This window comes from Mesoplodon densirostris, chromosome 8 (assembly GCF_025265405.1).
Source record: "Mesoplodon densirostris isolate mMesDen1 chromosome 8, mMesDen1 primary haplotype, whole genome shotgun sequence".
NCBI classification, from domain to species: Eukaryota; Metazoa; Chordata; class Mammalia; order Artiodactyla; family Ziphiidae; genus Mesoplodon; species Mesoplodon densirostris.
In genome coordinates, this window is record NC_082668.1 from 63,841,885 (window position 1) to 63,863,847 (window position 21,963).

At 38.0% G+C, this 21,963-nt stretch overlaps 1 protein-coding gene across 1 annotated transcript in view; it reads left to right on the forward strand.

Annotated features, from left to right (window-relative positions):
* The window catches only part of KYNU (kynureninase), a 101,709-nt gene that overhangs the window by 13,810 nt on the left and 65,936 nt on the right, over positions 1–21,963 (forward strand). Inside the window, 1 exon segment of the mRNA XM_060106815.1 lies at positions 14,386–14,506. Coding sequence (XP_059962798.1) covers positions 14,386–14,506 — 121 coding nt within the window.

Here is a 21,963-nt window from a genome sequence, read left to right on the forward strand (position 1 = left end):
CTAGCTATCTACCTTACGTTTGGTAGTGTATATATGTCCATGCCGCTCTTTCACTTTGTCACAGCTTACCCTTCCCCCTCCCCATATCCTCAAGTCCATGCTCTAGTAGGTCTGTGTCTTTATTCCTGTCTTACCCCTACGTTCTTCATGACATTTTTTTTTCTTAAATTCCATATATATGTGTCAGCATACAGTATTTGTCTTTCTCTTTCTGACTTACTTCACTCTGTATGACAGACTCTAGGTCCATCCACCTCATTACAAATAGCTCAATTTCATTTCTTTTTATGGCTGAGTAATATTCCATTGTATATATGTGCCACATCTTCTTTACCCATTCATCCGATGATGGACACTTAGGCTGTTTCCATCTCCGGGCTATTGTAAATAGGGCTGCTATGAACATTTTGGTACATGTCTCTTTTTGAATTATGGTTTTCTCAGGATATATGCCCAGTAGTGGGATTGCTGGGTCATATGGTAGTTCTATTTGTAGTTTTTTAAGGAACCTCCATACCGTTCTCCATAGTGGCTGTACCAATTCACATTCCCACCAGCAGTGCAAGAGTGTTCCCTTTTTTCCACACCCTCTCCAGCATTTATTGTTTCTAGAATTTTTGATGATGGCCATTCTGACTGGTGTGAGATGATATCTCATTGTAGTTTTGATTTGCATTTCTCTAATGAGTAAAGATGTTGAGCATCCTTTCATGTGTTTGTTGGCAGTCTGTATATCTTCTGTGGAGAAATGTCTATTTAGGTCTTCTGCCCATTTTTGGATTGGGTTGTTTGTTTTTTTGCTATTGAGCTGCATGAGCTGCTTATAAATTTTGGAGATTAATCCTTTGTCAGTTGCTTCATTTGCAAATATTTTCTCCCATTCTGAGGGTTGTCTTTTCGTCTTGTTTATGGTTTCCTTTGCTGTGCAAAAGCTTTGAAGTTTCATTAGGTCCCATGTGTTTATTTTTGTCTTTATTTCCATTTCTCTAGGAGGTGGGTCAAAAAAGATCTTGCTGTGATTTATGTCATAGAGTGTTCTGCCTATGTTTTCCTTTAAGAGTTTGATAGTGTCTGGCCTTACATTTAGGTCTTTAATCCATTTTGAGCTTATTTTTGTGTATGGTGTTAGGGAGTGATCTAATCTCATACTTTTACATGTCCCTGTCCAGTTTTCCCAGCACCACTTATTGAAGAGACTGTCCTTTCTCCACTGTACATTCCTGCCTCCTTTATCAAAGATAAGGTGACCATATGTCCGTGGGTTTAACTCTGGGCTTTCTATCCTGTTCCATTGATCTATATTTCTGTTTTTGTGCCAGTACCATACTGTCTTGATTACTGTAGCTTTGTAGTATAGTCTGAAGTCAGGGAGCCTGATTCCTCCAGCTCCATTTTTCGTTCTCAAGATTGCTTTGGCTATTCGGGGTCTTTTGTGTTTCCATACAAATTGTGAAATTTTTTGTTCTAGTTCTGTGAAAAATGCCATTGGTAGTTTGATAGGGATTGCATTGAATCTGTAGATTGCTTTGGGTAGTAGAGTCATTTTCACAATGTTGATTCTTCCAATCCAAGAACATGGTACATCTCTCCATCTATTTGTATCATCTTTAATTTCTTTCATCAGTGTCTTATAATTTTCTGCATACAGGTCTTTTGTCTCCTTAGGTAGGTTTATTCCTAGATATTTTATTCTTTTTGTTGCAATGGTAAATGGGAGTGTTTCCTTGATTTCACTTTCAGATTTTTCATCATTAGTATATAGGAATGCCAGAGATTTCTGTGCATTAATTTTGTATCCTGCAACTTTACCAAATTCATTGATTAGCTCTAGTAGTTTTCTGGTAGCATCTTTAGGATTCTCTATGTATAGTATCATGTCATCTGCAAACAGTGACAGCTTTACTTCTTCTTTTCCCATTTGGATTCCTTTTATTTCCTTTTCTTCTCTGATTGCTGTGGCTAAAACTTCCAAAACTATGTTGAATAAGAGTGGTGAGAGTGGGCAACCTTGTCTTGTTCCTGATCTTAGGGGAAATGGTTTCAGTTTTTCACCATTGAGGACGATGCTGGCTGTGGGTTTGTCATATATGGTCTTTATTATGTTGAGGAAAGTTCCCTCTATGCCTACTTTCTGCAGGGTTTTTATCATAAATGGGTGTTGAATTTTGTCAAAAGCTTTCTCTGCATCTATTAAGATGATCATATGGTTTTTCTCCTTCAGTTTGTTAATATGGTGTATCACGTTGATTGATTTGCGTATATTGAAGAATCCTTGCATTCCTGGAATAAACCCCACTTGATCATGGTGTATGATCCTTTTAATGTGCTGTTGGATTCTGTTTGCTAGTATTTTGTTGAGGATTTTTGCATCTATGTTCATCAGTGATATTGGCCTGTAGTTTTCTTTCTTTGTGACATCCTTGTCTGGTTTTGGTATCAAGGTGATGGTGGCCTCATAGAATGAGTTTGGGAGTGTTCCTCCCTCTGCTATATTTTGGAAGAGTTTCAGAAGGATAGGTGTTAGCTCTTCTCTAAATGCTTGATAGTATTCCCCTCTGAAGCCATCTGGTCCTGGGCTTTTGTTTGTCGGAAGATTTTTTATCACAGTTTCAATTTCAGTGCTTGTGATTGGTCTGTTCATATTTTCTATTTCTTCCTGATTCAGTCTTGGCAGGTTGTGCATTTCTAAGAATTTGTCCATTTCTTCCAGGTTGTCCATTTTATTGGCATAGAGTTGCTTATAGTAATCTCTCATGATCTTTTGTATTTCTGCAGTGTCAGTTGTTACTTCTCCTTTTTCATTTCTAATTCTATTGATTTGAGTCTTCTCCCTTTTTTTCTTGATGAGTCTGGCTAATGGTTTATCAATTTTGTTTATCTTCTCAAAGAACCAGCTTTTAGTTTTATTGATCTTTGCTATCGTTTCCTTCATTTCTTTTTCATTTATTTCTGATCTGATTTTTATGATTTCTTTCCTTCTGCTAACTTTGGGATGTTTTTGTTCTTCTTTCTCTAATTGCTTTAGGTGCAAGGTTAGGTTGTTTATTCGAGATGTTTCCTGTTTCTTAAGGTGGGATTGTATTGCCATAAACTTCCCTCTTAGAACTGCTTTTGCTGCATCCCATAGGTTTTGGGTCATCGTGTCTCCATTGTCATTTGTTTCTAGGTATTTTTTAATTTCCTCTTTGATTTCTTCAGTGATCACTTCGTTATTAAGTAGTGTATTGTTTAGCCTCCATGTGTTTGTATGTTTTACAGCTTTTTTCCTGTAATTGATATCTAGTCTCATAGCATTGTGGTCGGAAAAGATACTTGATACAATTTCAATTTTCTTAAATTTACCAAGGCTTGATTTGTGACCCAAAATATGATCTATCCTGGAGAATGTTCCATGAGCACTTGAGAAAAATGTGTATTCTGTTGTTTTTGGATGGAATGTCCTATAAATATCAATTAAGTCCATCTTGTTTAATGTATCATTTAAAGCTTGTGTTTCCTTATTTATTTTCATTTTGGATGACCTGTCCATTGGTGAAAGTGGGGTGTTAAAGTCCCCTACTATGATTGTGTTACTGTCGATTTCCCCTTTTATGGCTGTTAATATTTCCCTTATGTATTGGGGTGCTCCTATGTTTGGTGCATAAATATTTACAATTTTTATATCTTCTTCTTGGATCGATCCCTTGATCATTATGTAGTGTCCTTCTTTGTCTCTTCTAGTAGTCTTTATTTTAAAGTCTATTTTGTCTGACATGAGAATTGCTACTCCAGCTTTCTTTTGGTTTCCATTTGCATGGAATATCTTTTGCCATCCCCTTACTTTCAGTCTGTATGTGTCTCTAGGTCTGAAGTGGGTCTCTTGTAGACAGCATATATATGGGTCTTGTTTTTGTATCCATTCAGCCAATCTGTGTCTTTTGGTGGGAGCATTTAGTCCATTTACATTTAAGGTAATTATTGATATGTATGTTCCTATTCCCATTTTCTTAATTGTTTTGGGTTCGTTATTGTAGTTCTTTTCCTTCTGTCGTGTTTCTTGCCTAGAGAAGTTCCTTTAGCATTTGTTGTAAAGCTGGTTTGGTGGTGCTGAATTCTCTCAGCTTTTGCTTGTCTGTAAACGTTTTAATTTCTACATCAAATCTGAATGAGATCCTTGCTGGGTAGAGTAATCTTGGTTGCAGGTTTTTCTCCTTCATCACTTTAATTATGTCCTGCCACTCCCTTCTGGCTTGTAGAGTTTCTGCTGAGAGATCAGCTGTTATCCTGATGGGGATTCCCTTGTGTGTTATTTGTTGTTTTTTCCTTGCTGCTTTTAATATGATTTCTTTGTGTTTAATTTTTGACAGTTTAATTAATATGTGTCTTGGTGTATTTCTCCTTGGATTTATTCTGTATGGGACTCTCTGTGCCTCCTGGACTTGATTAACTATTTCCTTTCCCATATTAGGGAAGTTTTCAACTATAATCTCTTCAAATATTTTCTCAGTCCCTTTCTTTTTCTCTTCTTCTTCTGGAACCCCTATAATTCGAATGTTGGTGCGATTAATGTTGTCCCAGAGGTCTCTGAGACTGTCCTCTGTTCTTTTCATTCTTTTTACTTTATTTTGCTCTGCAGCAGTTATTTCCACTATTTTATCTTCCACCTCACTTATCCGTTCTTCTGCCTCAGTTATTCTGCTATTGATCCCATCTAGAGTATTTTTTATTTCATTTATTGTGTTTTTAATTGATGCTTGATTCATCTTTAGTTCTTCTAGGTCCTTGTTAACTGTTTCTTGCATTTTGTCTATTCTATTTCCAAGATTTTGGATCATCTTTACCATCATTATTCTGAATTCTTTTTCAGGTAGACTGCCTATTACCTCTTCATTTGTTAGGTCTGGTGGGTTTTTATCTTGCTCCTTCTCCTGCTGTGTGTTTTTCTGTCTTCTCATTTTGCTTATGTTACTGTGTTTGGGGTCTCCTTTTTGCAGGCTGTAGGTTCGTAGTTCCCATTGTTTTTGGTGTCTGTCCCCAGTGGCTAAGGTGGGTTTAGTGGGTTGTGTAGGCTTCTTGGTGGAGGGGACTAGTGCCTGTGTTCTGGTGGATGAGGCTGGATCTTGTCTTTCTGGTGGGCAGGTCCATGTCTGGTGGTGTGTTTTGGGGTGTCTGCGGACTTTTTATGATTTTAGGCCACCTCTCTGCTAATGGGTGGCGTTGTGTTCCTGTCTTGCTAGTTGTTTGGCATAGGGTGTCCAGCACTGTAGCTTGCTGGTCGTTGAGTGAAGCTGGGTGCTGGTGTTGAGATGGAGATCTCTGGAAGATTTTCGCCGTTTGATATTATGTGGAGCTGGGAGGTCTCTTGTGGACCAGTGTCCTGAAGTTGGCTCTCCCACCTCAGAGGCACAGCACTGACTCCTGGCTCCTCAATTTGGGATGATTTGTTGTCTATTCATGTATTCCACAGATGCAGGGTACATCAAGTTGATTGTGGAGCTTTAATACGCTGCTTCTGAGGCTGCTGGGAGAGGTTTCCCTTTCTCTTCTTTGTTCTCACAGCTCCTGGGTCTCAGCTTTGGATTTGGCCCCGCCTCTGCATGTAGGTCACCAGAGGGCGTCTGTTCTTCGCTCAGACAGGACAGGGTTAAAGGAGCAGCCTCTTCGGGGGCTCTGGCTCACTCAGGCCCGGCGGGAGGGAGGGGCACGGAGTGCGGGGCGAGCCTGCAGCGGCAGAGGTCGGCGTGACGTTGTAGCAGCCCGAGGCGCGCCGTGCGTTCTCTCAGGGAAGCCGCCCCTGGATCCCGGGACCCCGGCAGTGGCAGGCTGCACAGGCCCCCGGAAGGGCGGTGTGGACAGTGACCTGCGCTCGCACACAGGCTTCTTGGCGGCGGCAGCAGCAGCCCCAGCGTCCCACGCCCGTCTCTGGGCTCCGCGCCTTCAGCCGCGACTCGCGCCCGTCTCTGGAGCTCCTTTACGCGGCGCTCTTAATCCCCTCTCCTCACGCACCAGGAAACCAAGAGGGAAGAAAAAGTCTCCTGCCTCTTCGGCAGCTCCAGAGTTTTCCCGGACTCCCTCCCGGCTAGCTGTGGCACATTAGCCCCCTTCAGGCTGAGTTCTCACCGCCAGCCCCAGTCCTCTAGCTGCGCTCTGACCGAAGCCCGAGCCTCAGCTCCAGTGCCGCCCGCCCTGGCGGGGGAGCAGACAAGCCTCTCGGGCTGGTGAGTGCCGCTCGGCACCGCTCCTCCGTGCGGGAATCTCTCCGCTTTGCCCTACCCAGGTATGTGGGGAGTTTCTTGCCTTTTGGGAGGTCTGGGGTCTTCTGCCAGCGTTCAGTAGGTGTTCTGTAGGAGTTGTTCCACGTGTAGCTGTATTTCTGGTGTATCTGTGGGGAGGAAGGTGATCTCCGCGTCTTACTCTTCCGCCATCTTACCCGGAAGTCCCTAGTCACCCATTTTATACACATCAGTGTATACATGTTAACCCCAATCGCCCAACTCATCTCACCACCACCCCCACCCACTGCTGCTTTTGCCCCTTTGTGTACAAACATTTGTTCTCTACATCTGTGTCTCTATTTCTGCCCTCAAACAGGTTCATCTGTACCATTTTTCTAGGTTCCACATTTATGCATTAATATATGATACTTGTTTTGACTTGTTTCTTGACTTGTTTCTGACTTACTTCACTCTGTATGACAGTCTCTAGATTCATCCACATCTTGAAGAGACTGTCTTTTCTCCATTGTACATCCTTGCCTCCTTTGTCATAGATTAGTTAACCATAGGGGCGTGGGTTTATCTCTGGGCTTTCTATCCTGTTCCATTGACCTACATTTCTGTTTTTGTGCCAGTACCAGATTGTCTTGATTACTGTAGCTTTGTAGTATAGTCTGAAGTCAGGGAGTCTGATTCCTCCAGCTCCAGTGTTTTCCCTCAAGACTGCTTTAGCTATTTTGGGTCTTTTCTGTCTCCATACAAATTTTAAGATTTTTTGTTCTAGTTCTGAAAAAAATGCCATTGGTAATTTGATAGGGATTGCACTGAATTTGTAGATTGTTTTGGGTAGTATAGTCATTTTCACAATATTGATTCTTCCAATCCAAGAAAATAGTATATCTCTCTATCTGTTGGTTTCATCTTTAATTTCTTTCATCAGTGTCTTATAGTTTTCTGCATACAGGTCTTTTGTCTCCCTAGGTAGATTTATTCCTAGATATTTTATTCTTTTTGTTGCAATGGTAAATGGGAGTGTTTCCTTAATTTCTCTTTCAGATTTTTCATCATTAGTGTATAGGAATGCAAAAGATTTCTGTACATTAATTTTGTATCCTGCAACTTTACCAAATTCATTGATTATCTCTAGTAGTTTTCTGGTGGCATTTTTAGGATTCTCTATGTATAGTATCATGTCATCTGCAAACAGTGACAGTTTTACTTCTTTTTTTCCAATCTGTATTCCTTTTATTTCTTTTTCTTCTCTTATTGCCATGGCTAGGACTTCCAAAACTGTATTGAATAACAGTGGTGAGAGTGGACATCCTTGTCTTGTTCCTGATCTTAGAGGAAATGCTTTCAGTTTTTCACCATTGAGAATGATGTTTGCTGTGGGTTTGTCGTATATGACCTTTATTATGTTGAGGTAGGTTCCCTCTATGACCACTTTCTAGAGAGTTTTTATCATAAATGGGTGTTGAATTTTGTCAAAAGATTTTTCTGCATCTATTGAGACGATCATATGGTTTTTATTCTTCACTTTGTTAATATGGTGTATCACATTGATTGATTTGCATATATTGAAGAATCCTTGCATCCCTGGGATAACTCCCACTTGATCATGGTGTATGATCCTTTTAATGTGCTGTTGGACTCTGCTTGCTAGTATTTTGTTGAGGATTTTTGCATCTATATTCATCAGTGATATTGGTCTGTATTTTCCTTTTTTGTAGTATCTTTGTCTGGTTTGGGTATCAGGGTGATGGTGGCCTCATAGAATGAGGTTGGGAGTGTTCCTTCCTCTGCAAATTTTTGGAAGAGTTTGAGAAGGATAGGTGTTAGCTTTTCTATAAATGTTTTTTTTTTTAATTAATTAATTTATTTATCTTTGGGGTCTGTGTTGGGTCTTCGTTTTTGTGCGAGGGCTTTCTCTAGTTGCAGGAAGCGGGGGCCACTCTTCATCGCGTTGCGCTGGACTCTCACTGTCGCAGCCTCTCTTGTTGCGGAGCAGAGGCTCCAGACGCGCAGGCTCAGTAATTGTGGCTCACAGGCCCAGTTGCTCCACGGCACGTGTGATCCTCCCAGACCAGGGCTCGAACCCGTGTCCCCTGCATTGGCAGGCAGATTCTCAACCACTGCGCCACCAGGGAAGCCCCTTCTCTAAATGTTTGATAGAATTCACCTGTGAAGCCATCTGGTCCTGGACTTTTGTTTGTTGGAAGATTTTTAATCACAGTTTCAATTTCATTACTTGTGATTGGTGTGTTCATATTTTCTGTTTCTTCCTGGTTCAGTCTTGGAAGGTTATACCTTTCTAAGAATTTGTCCATTTCTTCCAGGTTGTCCATTTTATTGGCATAGAGTTAGTTGTAGTAATCTCTTACAATAGTTTGTATTTCTGCAGAGTCAGTTGTGATTTCTCCTTTTTCAATTCTAATTTTATTGATTTGAGTCCTCTCCCTCTTTTTCTTTATGAGTCTGGCTAATGGTTTGTCAATTTTGTTTATCTTCTCAAAGAACCAGCTTTTAGTTTTATTGATCTTTGCTATTGTTTTCTTTGTTTCTATTTCATTTATTTCTGCTCTGACCTTTATGATTTCTTTCCTTCTGCTTACTTTGGGTTTTGTCTCTTCTTTTTTCTCTAGTTCCTTTAGGTGTAATGTTAGATTGTTTATTTGAGATTTTTCTTGTTTCTTGAGGTAGGCTTGCATAGCTATAAACTTCCCTCTTAGAACTGCTTTTGCTGCATTCCTTAGGTTTTGGATCGTGTTTTCATTGTCATTTGTCTGTAGGTATTTTTTGATTTCCTCTGTGATTTCTTCAGTGATCTCTAGGTTATTTAGTAACATTGTTTAGCCTGCGTGTGTTTGTGTTTTTTTTACATCTTTTTTCCCTGTAATTCATTTATAATCTCATAGCGTTGTGGTCAGAAAAGATGCTTGATATGATTTCAATTTTCTTAAATCTACTGTGGCTTGATTTGTGACCCAAGATGTGATTTATCCTGGAGAATGTTCTGTGTGTACTTGAAAAGAAAGTGTAATCTGCTGTTTTTGGATGGAATGTCCTATAAATATCAGTTAAATCTATCTGGTCTATTGTGTCATTTAAAGCTTGTGTTTCCTTATTAATTTTCTGTTTGGATGATCTGTCCATTGGTGTAAATGAGGTGTTAAAGTCCCCCACTATTATTGTGTTACTGTCAATTTCTTCTTTTACAGCTGTTAGCAGTTGCCTTATGTATTGAGGTGCTCCTATGTTGAGTGCATATATATTTATAATTGTTATATCTTCTTCTTGGACTGATCCCTTGATCATTATGTAGTGTCCTTCCTTGTCTCTCGTAACATTCTTTATTTTAAAGTCTATTTTATCTCATATGAGTATTGCTACTCCAGCTTTCTTTTGATTTCCATTTGCATGGAATATCTTTTTCCATCCCTTCACTTTCAGTCTGAATGTGTCCCTAGGTCTGAAGTGGGTCACCTGTAGACAGCATATAGATGGGTCTTGTTTTTGTTTCCATTCAGCAAGCCTGTGTCTTTTGGTTGGAACATTGAATCCATTCACATTTAAGGTAGTTATTGATATGTATGTTCTTATTACCATTTTCTTAATTGTTTTGGGTTTGTTTTTGTTTCCCTTTGTCTTCTGTTTCCCACTTAGAGAAGTTTCTCTAGCATTTGTTGTGGAGCTGGTTTGGTGGTGCTGAATTCTCTTAGCTTTTGCTTGTCTGTAAAGCTTTTGATTTCTCCATCAAATCTGAAAGAGATCCTTGCTGGGTAGAGTAATCTTGGTTGTAGGTTCTTCCCTTTCATCACTTTAAGTATATCATGCCACTCCCTTCTGGCATTTCTGCTGAGAAATCAGCTGTTAACCTTATGGGAGTTCCCTTGTATGTTATTTGTCATTTTTCCCTTGCTGCTTTCAATAATTTTTCTTTGGCTTTAATTTTTGTCAATTTGATTACTATGTGTCTTGGTGTGTTTCTCCTTGGGTTTATCCTGTATGGGACTCTCTGCACTTCCTGGACTTGGGTGGCTATTTCCTTTCCCATGTTAGGGAAGTTTTCGACTATAATCTCTTCAAGTATTTTCTCGGGTCCTTTCTCTCTCTCTTCTCCTTCTGGGACCCCTTAACGTGAATGTTGTTGTGCTTATTGTTGTCCCAGAGGTCTCTTAGGCTGTCTTCATTTCTTTTCATTCTTTTTTCTTTATTCTGTTCCACAGCAGTGAATTCCACCATTTTTTCTTCCAGGTCACTTATCCGTTCTTCTGCCTCAGTTATCCTGCTATTGATTCCTTCCATTGTAGTTTTCATTTCAGTTATTGTGTTGTTAATCTCTGTTTGTTTGTTCTTTAATTCTTCTAGGTCTTTGTTAAATATTTCTTGCATCTTCTCGATCTTTGCCTCCATTCTTTTTCTGAGGTCCTGGATCATCTTCACTATCATTTTTCTGAATTCTTTTTCTGGAAGGTTGTTGCCTATCTCCACTTAATTTAGTTGTTTTTCTGGGGTTTTATCTTGTTCCTTCATCTGGTACATAGACCTCTGCCTTTTCATCTTGTCTATCTTTCTGTGAATGTGGTTTTTGTTCCACAGGCTGCAGGATTGTAGTCCTTCTTGCTTCTGCTGTCTGCTCTCTGGTGGATGAGGCTATCTAAGAGGCTTGTGCAAGTTTCTTGATGGGAGGAACTGATGCTGCATAGAGCTGGTTGTTGCTTTGTTGGGCAGAGCTCAGTAAAACTTTAATCCACTTGTCTGCTGATGGGTGGGGCTGGGTTCCCTCCCTGTTGGTTGGTTGGCCTGAGGCGACCCAACATTGGAAACTACCCAGGCTCTTTGGTGGGGGTAATGGAAGACTCTGGGAGGGCTCATGCCAAGGATTACTTCCCAGAACTTCTGCTGCCAGTGTCCTTGTCCTCACAGTGACACAAAGCCACCCCCTGCCTCTGCAGGGGACCCTCCAACACTAGTAGGTAGGCCTAGTTCAGTCTCCTATGGGGTCACTGCTCCTTCCACTTGGTCCCGATGAGCACACTACTTTATGTGTGCCCTCCAGGAGTGGAGTCCCTGTTTCCTCCAGTCCTGTCAAAGTCCTGCAATCAAATTCCACTAGGCTTCAATGTCTGATTCTCTAGGAATTCCTCCTCCCATTGCCAGACCCCCATATTTGGAAGCCTGACGTGGGGCTCAGAACCTTCACTCCAGTGGGTGGGCTTCTGTGGTATAAGTGTTCTCCAGTTTGTGAGTCACCGACCCAGCAGTTATGGGATTTGACTTTATCATGATTGTGCCCCTCCTACTGTCTCATTATGGCTTCTCCTTTGTCTTTGGATGTGGGGTATCTTTTTTGGTGAGTTCCCGTGTCTTCCTGTCGATGATTGTTCAGCAGTTAGTTGTGATTCTAAGGTGTTCTTGTAAGAGGGAGTGAGAGCACATCTTTCTACTCTGCCATCTTGAACCAATCTCCATAATTTCTTCAAATACATTTTTGATCCCCTTCTCTGTTCTAAAATACCTATAATGTGAATATTGGAATGCTTAATGTTATCCTAGATATCTCTTAAATTGCTTTCATTTTTTAAAAAATTTACTTTTCTGTCTGCTGTTCCGACTGTGTGATTTCCATTATTGTGTCTTCCAGATCACTTTTGCATTCTTCTGTATCACTTAGTCTGTTATTCATTCCTTCTAATGTGTTTATTTTAGCTACTGAATTATTTATTTTTGATTGGGTCATTTTTATATTTTCTAGTTCCTTGTTAAAATATCAGTGTTTAGATCAATTATTTTTTTCTAATTCAGTTAACATTTTTATTATCAATGTTTTGAATTCTTTGGTAAATTGTTTATTTATGTTTTATTAGTTTTTTCAATGGCTTCCTCTTGTTCTTTCAATTGTGGGTAGTTCTTCTGACTTTTCAGTTCATTTAACTTTGCCTCTATGAATTTACATGAAACAGTTACCTACTGTGGTCTTGAAGGGATGTTCTTAGGTGGGATCATCCCTATGCAGACTGTGTGTGCCCAATGCATTTGGTGGGAGAGCTAGATTTGATATGGATACTAGTCACGCCTTCTTCCAGGGTGTGCTGGCAGCTATCTTATGATGTGAGTATCTTATGACTTGGTTAGGTGAAGGTCAGAAAGTTCTTCCTACACTCGCCATTTCTCAAATTCCTTCAGCTTAAAACATCCAATATGCCAAGGTGCCGTATTTTTTTAAAATACGTTCTAAAAAATTAATTAGTTTATTTATTTTTGGCTGCATTGGGTCTTTGTTGCTGCGTGCAGGCTTTTTCCAGTTGCGGTGAGCAAGGGCTACTCTTCATTGCAGTGCACAGGCTTCTCATTGTGGTGGCTTCTCGTTTCGGAGCACGGGCTCTAGGTGCACGGGCTTCAGTAATTGTGGCACACAGGCTCACTAGTTGTGGCTCGTGGGCTCTAGAGCACAGGCTCAGTAGTTGTGGCACATGGGCTTAATTACTCTGTGGCATGTGGGATCTTCCCGGACCAGGGTCCATGTCCCCTGTATTGGCAGGAAGATTCTTAATCACTGTGCCACCAGGGAAGTCCAAGGTGCCATATTTTGAGGTAGCATGTCCTGAACCCCATGACTGCCAAGAGTACCAACTTTTAATAAGAAATTTTCTTATCATTCTTCAGAGAAGAGAAGCCTAGGCCCCCACAGCTTAAAGTCCTGTTTGTCTTTCATGTTGTAAAGATCTGATGGCATTAGGTTGGAGAGGGGTGTGTTATTATCTCTTCATTCTTGTGGGTAATTACCAAGGCACTTTCTTGATACTCTATTCTACCTCTTTACATAATGCCAACTGAATGCTCACATGGTGACATTTGATGTGCTTTGAGACAAACAAACAAACAAACAAACAAAAAAACTCAACCAAGTAAAAGGAAAATAGTTGAAGATGGTGAACCACACTTTGCAGAGGCATGAGATGAGATAATTCAGTTTACAATTCTGCTTTTTTTTCACACTGAACACATTTTAAAAATGACTTTCTAAGTAAAAGTAACCCAATACTTATTTATCTGTAAAAGTGTCACCAATGAAAGAACAAGACAAAAAAAAAAAAAAAATGGGAGCAGAGATCTGGGTGGTTGCCTCCTCTTCCTGGGTTGTTGATAGGGCTGACACACACAGAATGTGTTTAGTCTTTAAACTATGTATTTGAATGTTTAGTTGAAATGTGAGCCATGGTACACCAATTAAAACCTCTGGATTCTAAATTAAATCCTTCAGTATTTGTTCTCTAGATTGACAAAGAACTGTTAATTAATCCAATTTAAATGTGTGAACAGTACTTACACCTCTTTGATTGGGTCTGACTTAAGAAATGTTAATGAAAAACTGACACAGGATCTATAAAAGTAGATTGAATTAGATGGTATGCTTTTAAAAAGCCTGCAAAGATTTAAGTAGTCTAAATAAAGACAAGTATACTACCAAATGATTCAAATTTCAGCAAGAAGCTTAATCTTTCTTCCCATAGAATTAAGATAAAACTTAGTAGAACACAATTATAAACTTGTGCATTTCTAGAAAATACTTTAAGCATATAGATTGGTTTGCTAATGAAATTGCATTTACTGCAATCAAGGAAGGATTATAAAACAAATCACTAAAGTTCTGATTTATTTGAATAAAAAGTAGATATAGAGAACAATCTTTGCCTACATATGTATTAATATTATATGCATACAAAGAGGACAAAAATCTATAAATTCAATATATCTTCTTCAGATGTATAATCATTTAGATTTTTTTAATTTGCCTGATCTACAACACCAGGATTATTACTTGTCTAAATTCTGGTAATCTTCTGGTATAACTAGATAGGCTGATATAATTTCTGTAAAAATTCTGGTTTTAACTCTTTTCTATTGGCTATTTATGATTGGGAGTAGCTGTTAATCTAGATTTCCTCTTGGAGCATAATAAATATGACAGATCTGAACAAAAGCATCTATCTGTTTAAACTGTATTTTAAAATATAAGTGTAAAAGATTATTTTTCAGAGAACCTGATGTTATCCTTGGGAGGAATCGTAAGATATGTATCACCTTTCTTGGAGTTAATTACATTTATTGTTTGTAGTGGATTAACAATGCCAAATGGAAGAATGTTAATTAATTGAATAAGTATTTTTTTCCTTTTCTTCTATTTCAGTTGATTTATCTTTAGTGAATAAGGATGAAGAAGCCATCTATTTCTTGGGAAATTCTCTTGGGCTTCAACCAAAAATGGTTAAAACATATCTGGAAGAAGAACTAGATAAGTGGGCCAAAATGTAAGTATTATTTCAAAAGCTATCATTCAACATCTCATATAAGAATTTTAAAAATCACGCCAGGTTGTCTAATATTTGGAACGGTGTATAGTAGAATCTTAGAATTTTAGAGCAGAGGGAACCCGAGGGATTGTGTAATTCAATACTGGATGAAATAACTGAGGATCAGTAAATAAGGTATTATGGCAAGTTAGTGGCAGAATCAATAGTAAAACTTTTGAAATATTTAAAAATTTAAGTTCTCCCTTGAATTGACACTATGAAATTATTTTATTTTATTTTCGAAATGATTAACAAGGCAGTTAATATTTAGGATTCAATTTGGTGTTTTCATGATTAGTTCTTGGCTAAACTCTACCACACTCATTTTTATAAATAAGAAAATAAAAAATTGTTGAGGTGGGGACAGGAGGTTGAGTGGAACAGAAGGTGCTTCCCTCCCCAAATTGAACATGATTTTTGAGAAGATGCTCCATTTGGGCTTAGCTAACCATGCCGGAATCTTAAATTAGGATTCATTTTTTTCTCCTTCTTTTATGTTCTGCTTTTACACTTCTGCTTATGAAACCCTTCATACTCTCTGCTTACCTCAATGCTTACCCTCTTTAATATCAACCTTCTCAACCACTGATTAGCCCTCCCTGAATGTCTGTTGCATTAATAATCAGTGCTCTACAATAGGCAGTTTAGAGGTGTCTACTTTCATTAGTTACATATTCTTACCTATATTGTAAATCCCTTAAGGAAAATAACGTAATCTTATCTACTTCTTATCCTTCCCCAGTGATTACTGATAAAGCTGGAACTGAAAATATTTTAAAATATTTTAAAATATTTAAACATTTTATATTTAAAATATTAAAAATAGTATAACTATTTTAAAAATATTTTTTGACTCTTAGAATCTGAAAAATAGATATGAAGGGGAAGCTAAACCTGAAGGACAGGCAAAAAAAAAAATTCAGGAAGATGAAACCAAACCAGATAAGAATTCTGAGCAAGATATTTGGTTCTTATAGAAACTCAGAATGTCTTTTCCAGCTTTCTATATTCTTTAGGCCAGTGGTCTTTTACATTGGGACCAAAACCTCTTCTATAAAGTTTAGTTTACACTGACTATGCCAATGATTACTACCATGGCTATTAGATAACATTGCAAAGTTTCTTAATTTAAGTGGTTAAGAATGTAAGTTCACAACTCAATGCAAGAATAATAGAGTTTTATATAGTTTATTAGGCGTATTATAACTTTATCTGCATAACATTTATGCATAAATTGAAAAATAAATATGACCATATTTGGAAGCATTTTGCACTAGCAGGCTTTAGTATTTAAAAAATGAGGGTCATAGTTAATAAAAATGGTTAATATTCATTTTTGGCCTTAACGTAAAAGATACCAAAGAATTAGATTGAATTTGAACTTTGGAGAGTGTCCTTGACTCTTGGATATTCATTCAGCAAGACTGTGCATTTTCATCCTTCAGGTATTTTAAAAAGATGTCGCTCTTCTATCCTATTCATATTCTTATGATTACCCTACTTTATTAAAAGACTGGTTGATTTTTCTCAAGACATGTATTACAATTATGTTCCAGGAAAGTGTCTCTCTGTCATAATGCCCTTCTACCGTTGTTACCTTTCAATTTTATATTTTACCTTGTGACAACAGAAAATTACATAATCTTAAACCCTTCTACCTATTTTTCATCAGACAGACAATTTAGCAAGGAGGTGCACTGTAATGCTTCAAGCAATGTAAACTAAATTTTGAAAAGACTTCTTCTGAGAAAAAGATTAGGTAGCTAGTTTGTTTTAGTCTTTTTGCTGTAAACTGTGGTGGCCCAGTCAACATCATAGCCCTGCCAGCCCGATGTCAGTGGTGTTTGAGGTGCATGATCGCAATCCTGTTTTCCCCTATCCCATCCTTGATCTTTCATCTCAAATGGGTTTGTTCATTACTCTTTGCTCCTAAATATTTAGCTTAAAATTCCACTCTGGCCTTTTCCAGCTAAGGTTGTGTTGGGAGGAAAACTTTTCCTCTACTAACTTACATTCTAGTGGTTGGGGGCCTGAGAATTAATTGACAACAGACAGATTAGCAGGAGAAAAGTTTATTTCACATGTGTGCAGAAGCACTCTACAAACAGTGATTCACTGATCAGCCAGAGTAAAGGTTTAAAACCAACTTAACAAAAGGGGCGAGTTTTAGGGCTTCAGTAGGAAAGTATGGAAGGTTCTGTTGGGCTTTTCCATCCTGATGATAATGGGCAGTATCTTTCTGGGCTGGAAGTCCCCCCAAGCGGAAAATGGAGGGAAAGTAAATGTGTAACTCCTAGTGCTAAGTGCCATTTTTCTCTGACGGTGGGTCAATGGCAATGGCATTTTCAGGAGGCTTTCCTCAAGTCTAGATAATGTTTCTTTCTTAGGCTGCTGTTTGTCCACATGCTTTTAGTTTAAAGTAACTTCATGCCACTCTGGTGGCCTGTTGGTTCCTTCAATTCCCTCTCTGGCTATTGCTTTTGTTTTTGTACTAAATCTCCCCTGCATATATTTGATTTGCCTCTAGATCCAGGGCCTCCCATTACTGTGGTGAGTTCTATCTGATTATCTGTTCCTCTTCATCTCCTCCAACCCCACTTCTGCCCTACTTCTTAGCTGATACCCAAGCCAGGCCAGTGTCTCCCCCTCTTCTAGATCAGTGAGAGATTTTGAGAAGAACTGAGTCAAAGAGAGCTACACAGTCACTAAACACTCTAATGCACACTGAAATTAGTTGCTTACTGGAAAAAAAATAATATTAAAAATTTATAATCTTAACAGTAACATAGAAATTTGAGTGCTCTAAGCAAGATATTACTCTGGGATACTGATATCAAGTCTCTGGCCATCCATGACCTATAATGTAGGAAATGACATTTGGCTCACGGTTTTCATCTTCTATGTCATCATCTTTTATGGCCTATTGTAGACATACTACCTACCTATCTACAAAATAAACCATCACTGGTCACAGTGCCATCCAATCTTATAATTCATATGGCTACCATATTTGATTATTTATACTAAAGAAAAGTCAAGGATACAGGCACACTTAGAAATACCTTAGGACCCAAATGATTTCTTTTAAAACTTCAAGTTACTTAAGGCAAAACTATGAAAATAAAATACTTACCTCTGTGTTTTTTATAAATGATTATCATTATTTTCCAAAGTCATTTTCAACTGTATGTGATTTCTAAAGTAGGTTAATAACACTTTACTTTGGAGAATATATTATTTGTTTGGTAAAATGATAATCTTTAGATAATTTTAATATTCTGAAATAGAAAACTTTTAGTGTAATTTCACTCTTTGATATATAATAATTAGTTATCAGCAAGAAGCTACCATAAACAATAAGAAGCAACAATATCATATGCTTGTTCATTGTGGGTCTGCTAGGATGGATAAGCAATAAACTTAAATAATTTTTGAGAACATTTAAAATTATATATTTTACCAATGGTCCAGATTATTTAAAGGAGAATAACATGGGTTAATATTCATAGTGGTAAAGTTCGGCTAGAAGGAAAGATACGTCAGTCCTAAAGAGCACATTGTAAGCTGAGAAATGTATATTGTGTCCCTAAGATATAATCACTATATCTTAGGTCTTCTGGGTTGTCTTATCTGCTAGATAAATAAATTTCTTTCTTTTTCATAGGAGCAAAAACTTGCCACATTTGTGTTTTTATAGGGATTCTTCTAAGAACTGAGACATATTAGGTAGAATGATTTAAAGAGAAAAATAGCCCACTGAATTACATATTAGGAACAAAAGGCCTGGTTTGCAGACAGTGACTTAACTTACATGGCAATGTGTGTAAAGAAAAGGTACTGGTAAAGCACATGGGAGAGGTCTGCTCCTGCAGACCTGCAGTGGTTCAATTCATGGGTTTCTTTCTTTAAAAAAAAAAAAAAAAAAAGTGTATTGTAAGGGAGGAAAGACTGTCCCCCTACTCTCCTAGATCCATTAGCTGGGTCTATGAAATAAACACAACAGGCAGATTAACAAGAAAGAAGGCATAAAAGTACACTTTTAACATTACGTGCATGACGGCATCACAGGAAAAAAAAAAGTGAATATCCAAAAAAGCAATGAGATTTGAGAGCTTACATACTGTCTTAATAGGGACAGAGGAGGGGTATATAGGCTACTCTGGGGAAAGTAAACGATTTTTAGGAAGGATGAATGGAACTTTAGAAGAATAGATGGGAAGTGTGATAGCTTGTGACAAAGTTTGTCTGGCTGTGGTGCTGACTTCTAGTCTCCTCTCTTGTGACAAGAGTAAATCTCCTCTGGTTGATGAAATTCCTGAGGAGGGAATTTATGACAACTGAGTCCTTTTTGAAGGATCTGTCTTCAGGTAGATAAGGGGAGTTCAGAGATATCCTCCCCATGCATTTGCTGTTTTTCAAGTGCATTCCTTTTTATTAATTTATTTATTTAATTTATTTATTTTTGGCTGTGTTGGGTCTTTGTTGCTGCGCGCAGGCTTTCTCTAGTTGCGGCGAGAGCGGGCTGCTCTTCGTTGCGGTACGTGGGCTTCTCATGTAGTGGCTTCTCTTGTTGTGGAGCATGGGCTCTAGGCACGTAGGCTTCAGTAGCTGCAGCATCTGAGCTCAATAGTTGTGGCTCGTGGGCTCTAGAGCACAGGCTCAGTAGTTGTGGCACACGGGCTTAATTGCTCCACGGCATATGGGATCTTCCCAGACCAGGGCTTGAACCCATGTCCCCTGCATTGGCAGGTGGATTCTCAAGCACTGCACCACCAGGGAAGCCCTCAAGTGCATTCTTTGTGCTTTGTGCAAAATAATCCTTATGCCAAAGAGGCCAGTTTTAGTGTGGCATATTCTGCCACCCTTCAGTATGAATAAGAAAATATGTGGTATGACATGTGACAGAGCTTTTCCTGACATCTCTGTTGGCTAATCAACAATTGGGTCACAGAAAAAAACTTGTGATATCATTAAGGAAGACTGTGAAGTCTTATTTATTCACTTACTGGGGGGAGCTTTTAAAAGCAGGGCCACTTTTCATTTTGTAGGATGGTTAAATCACAGTCGTATTTCAAAGAGGATCCACATTTCTATTAACTTCCTAATTAGATTTTATATTCTGAAATTTAATTTTCTGAGCAAATACCGTTTTCTAGACTTCTCTAAGGACAGCCCACTCAGGCAATGATTGATGCTATGGTAGTGAGTGAATGCTTTCCTATGCTCTCTTTTCCTTTCCAGCATTTGTAAAAGAAGATTGCAGCTACACTGCAACTATTTTAAGCCATTTTGAATGAGAACAACATAATCTTTCTCTTAACTTGAATATGTACGTTATGACTGCAGTGTGATCCATATCAGCTCTTTCTAATGACAGGCCACTTTACCTTGAGTTTATTTGGGTAACACTTTCTAAATACATTTCACTATCTCAGGTTAGGAGACTGACAAAATGAAGAAGCTGACTCTGCGTGTGATATTTTAAAGGGAGGAAGATGACAAAAGCATTGCAAGAAGAAAGTATCCTTAAAGATTATTATCATGGTGTCTACCAGAGTGAGAAGTAGGTGGCATCATATTCTGAGATATAAATTCTCTGAGGCAGAATATAGAATTTTACTACCTAAATGTAATAAGATGTATTGTGCTATCAGCAAGGCCATGGAACTCTATATGATTAAAATAAAAAAGTATCCAAGCATCTGCCTTTAAATACTATTTAATGATAATGATTTTTGTCTTTAGTATTTATATTGGAAGTCAAGAAAGAGGCAAGCTGCAGGCTATCTAATAATAATATGAATAATATGCACTAACAGTTGCCCTTCTTTTCCTCCTTAGTTCTTATAGTCTATGCTTATTCTTAAAGAAAGTCTTCTTCCTTCATCTCAGGTTATATGGTAATTGAAATATTAGTTTAAAAGTTGTGTTTTACACCTCATGCTGGTGAAGTGAGTTTTAACATTAGATTTTCATTAGGAAAGAAAACTCAGAAAAGGGGTACCATGTACCAATCTTGTTCACATGTTATTTGTTTTTCATAGCTATCCTTTAAGTTATATATTGTAACCCATTTACTTTTATAAAAGTGGAAAATTAGGCCCTATAAACCTCTAATAAATGTAGCCTTGGGCCCAATATTGCCCTGGACCTGTCTCATCCCATGTGATGGAGCCAACTGCTAAATATTCAAGATTTTTGTTGATACCAAATTGGCCACGTGAATGGGGGTAGTCATACCGCAAAAAACAGCAAGGGATAAAAAACAGGGCTCCTCCCTTCCAGGTCCCCACTGCTCTGTAGAGGAGAAAAAATATTTTCCTTTACCCTACTGAGTTTTTACCTGAGAGCTTATAATAAAAGATTAAGAAGAGAAGAACAAACAGAAGTGTATTAACATGAATACCTCATGTATAGATAGGAAATACCCAGGGAAAAATGAGTAACTCCCAAAAGTGGCTTAGAATTCAAGCTTAAATCCCATGTTAATGGGAAAGAGGAGGAGAGATGAAGGCCTCTTAGAGGAGAGTAAAGGATTTCTATGAAAGATGGTCCTTGAAGAATAGATAAGAGGTATAGTTTGTGACAAAGTTTGTCTGGGGTGTCACTGACTTCTAATCTCTTCTGTGCTAAGAATCAATTTTCCCTGGTTGATGAAACTCCTGAGGAGGGGATTTATGACAACTGAATTCCTTTTGAAGGATCTGTCTTTAGGCAGATAGGGAAGTTCAGAGAAAGCTTCTCCATGCATTTTGTTTTTAAGTGCCTACAGCTCAAGATGATCAATATACCACAATGCTACATTTTAGTGTGGTGTGTTCTGCTACGCTTCACCTCTGAGAGAAGGTTTACCAGCTCACCACTGCCAGCTTACTTAATTTCAGAGTATGTATTCATCACAATTAGCACTATACATACAGCACATGCTCATTCTTTTCTTCCAAGTTTACAGAGTCTTTGTATTCCAAAAGGATTTAAAACAATCTAATTCAAAGCTTCCTAAGATATGTTTGTAACAGTACACAAAGTCACTCCCTTCTTGATCCTTTGTTTTAATTTCTTCTCCTATATTTTTCAAATATTTTGCCTCCTCATTTGATAGAAACTACCAGAGAGTTGAAGTTCTCTTACGTATTTTGTGTTTTTTCCATTATGCCTACTGGGATACTTACTAGAATAATAAAATTGAGCTAGAATATGATAGATGAAATTGCTAGAAAATAGGTTAAGAAATAGTGTTGGCTTTGATTATTGCAACGTTTTACTATCTACTTAAAATGTTACCATGAGTATAGTCACATTTTATATACTTCTATTTAATTTACAGATTGTAATTATATTTTAAAATTTAATTAATAATCATTTTAATCTCTAGCCTCAAATAACAGTTAATATGTTTTAGTATAGGTACAACT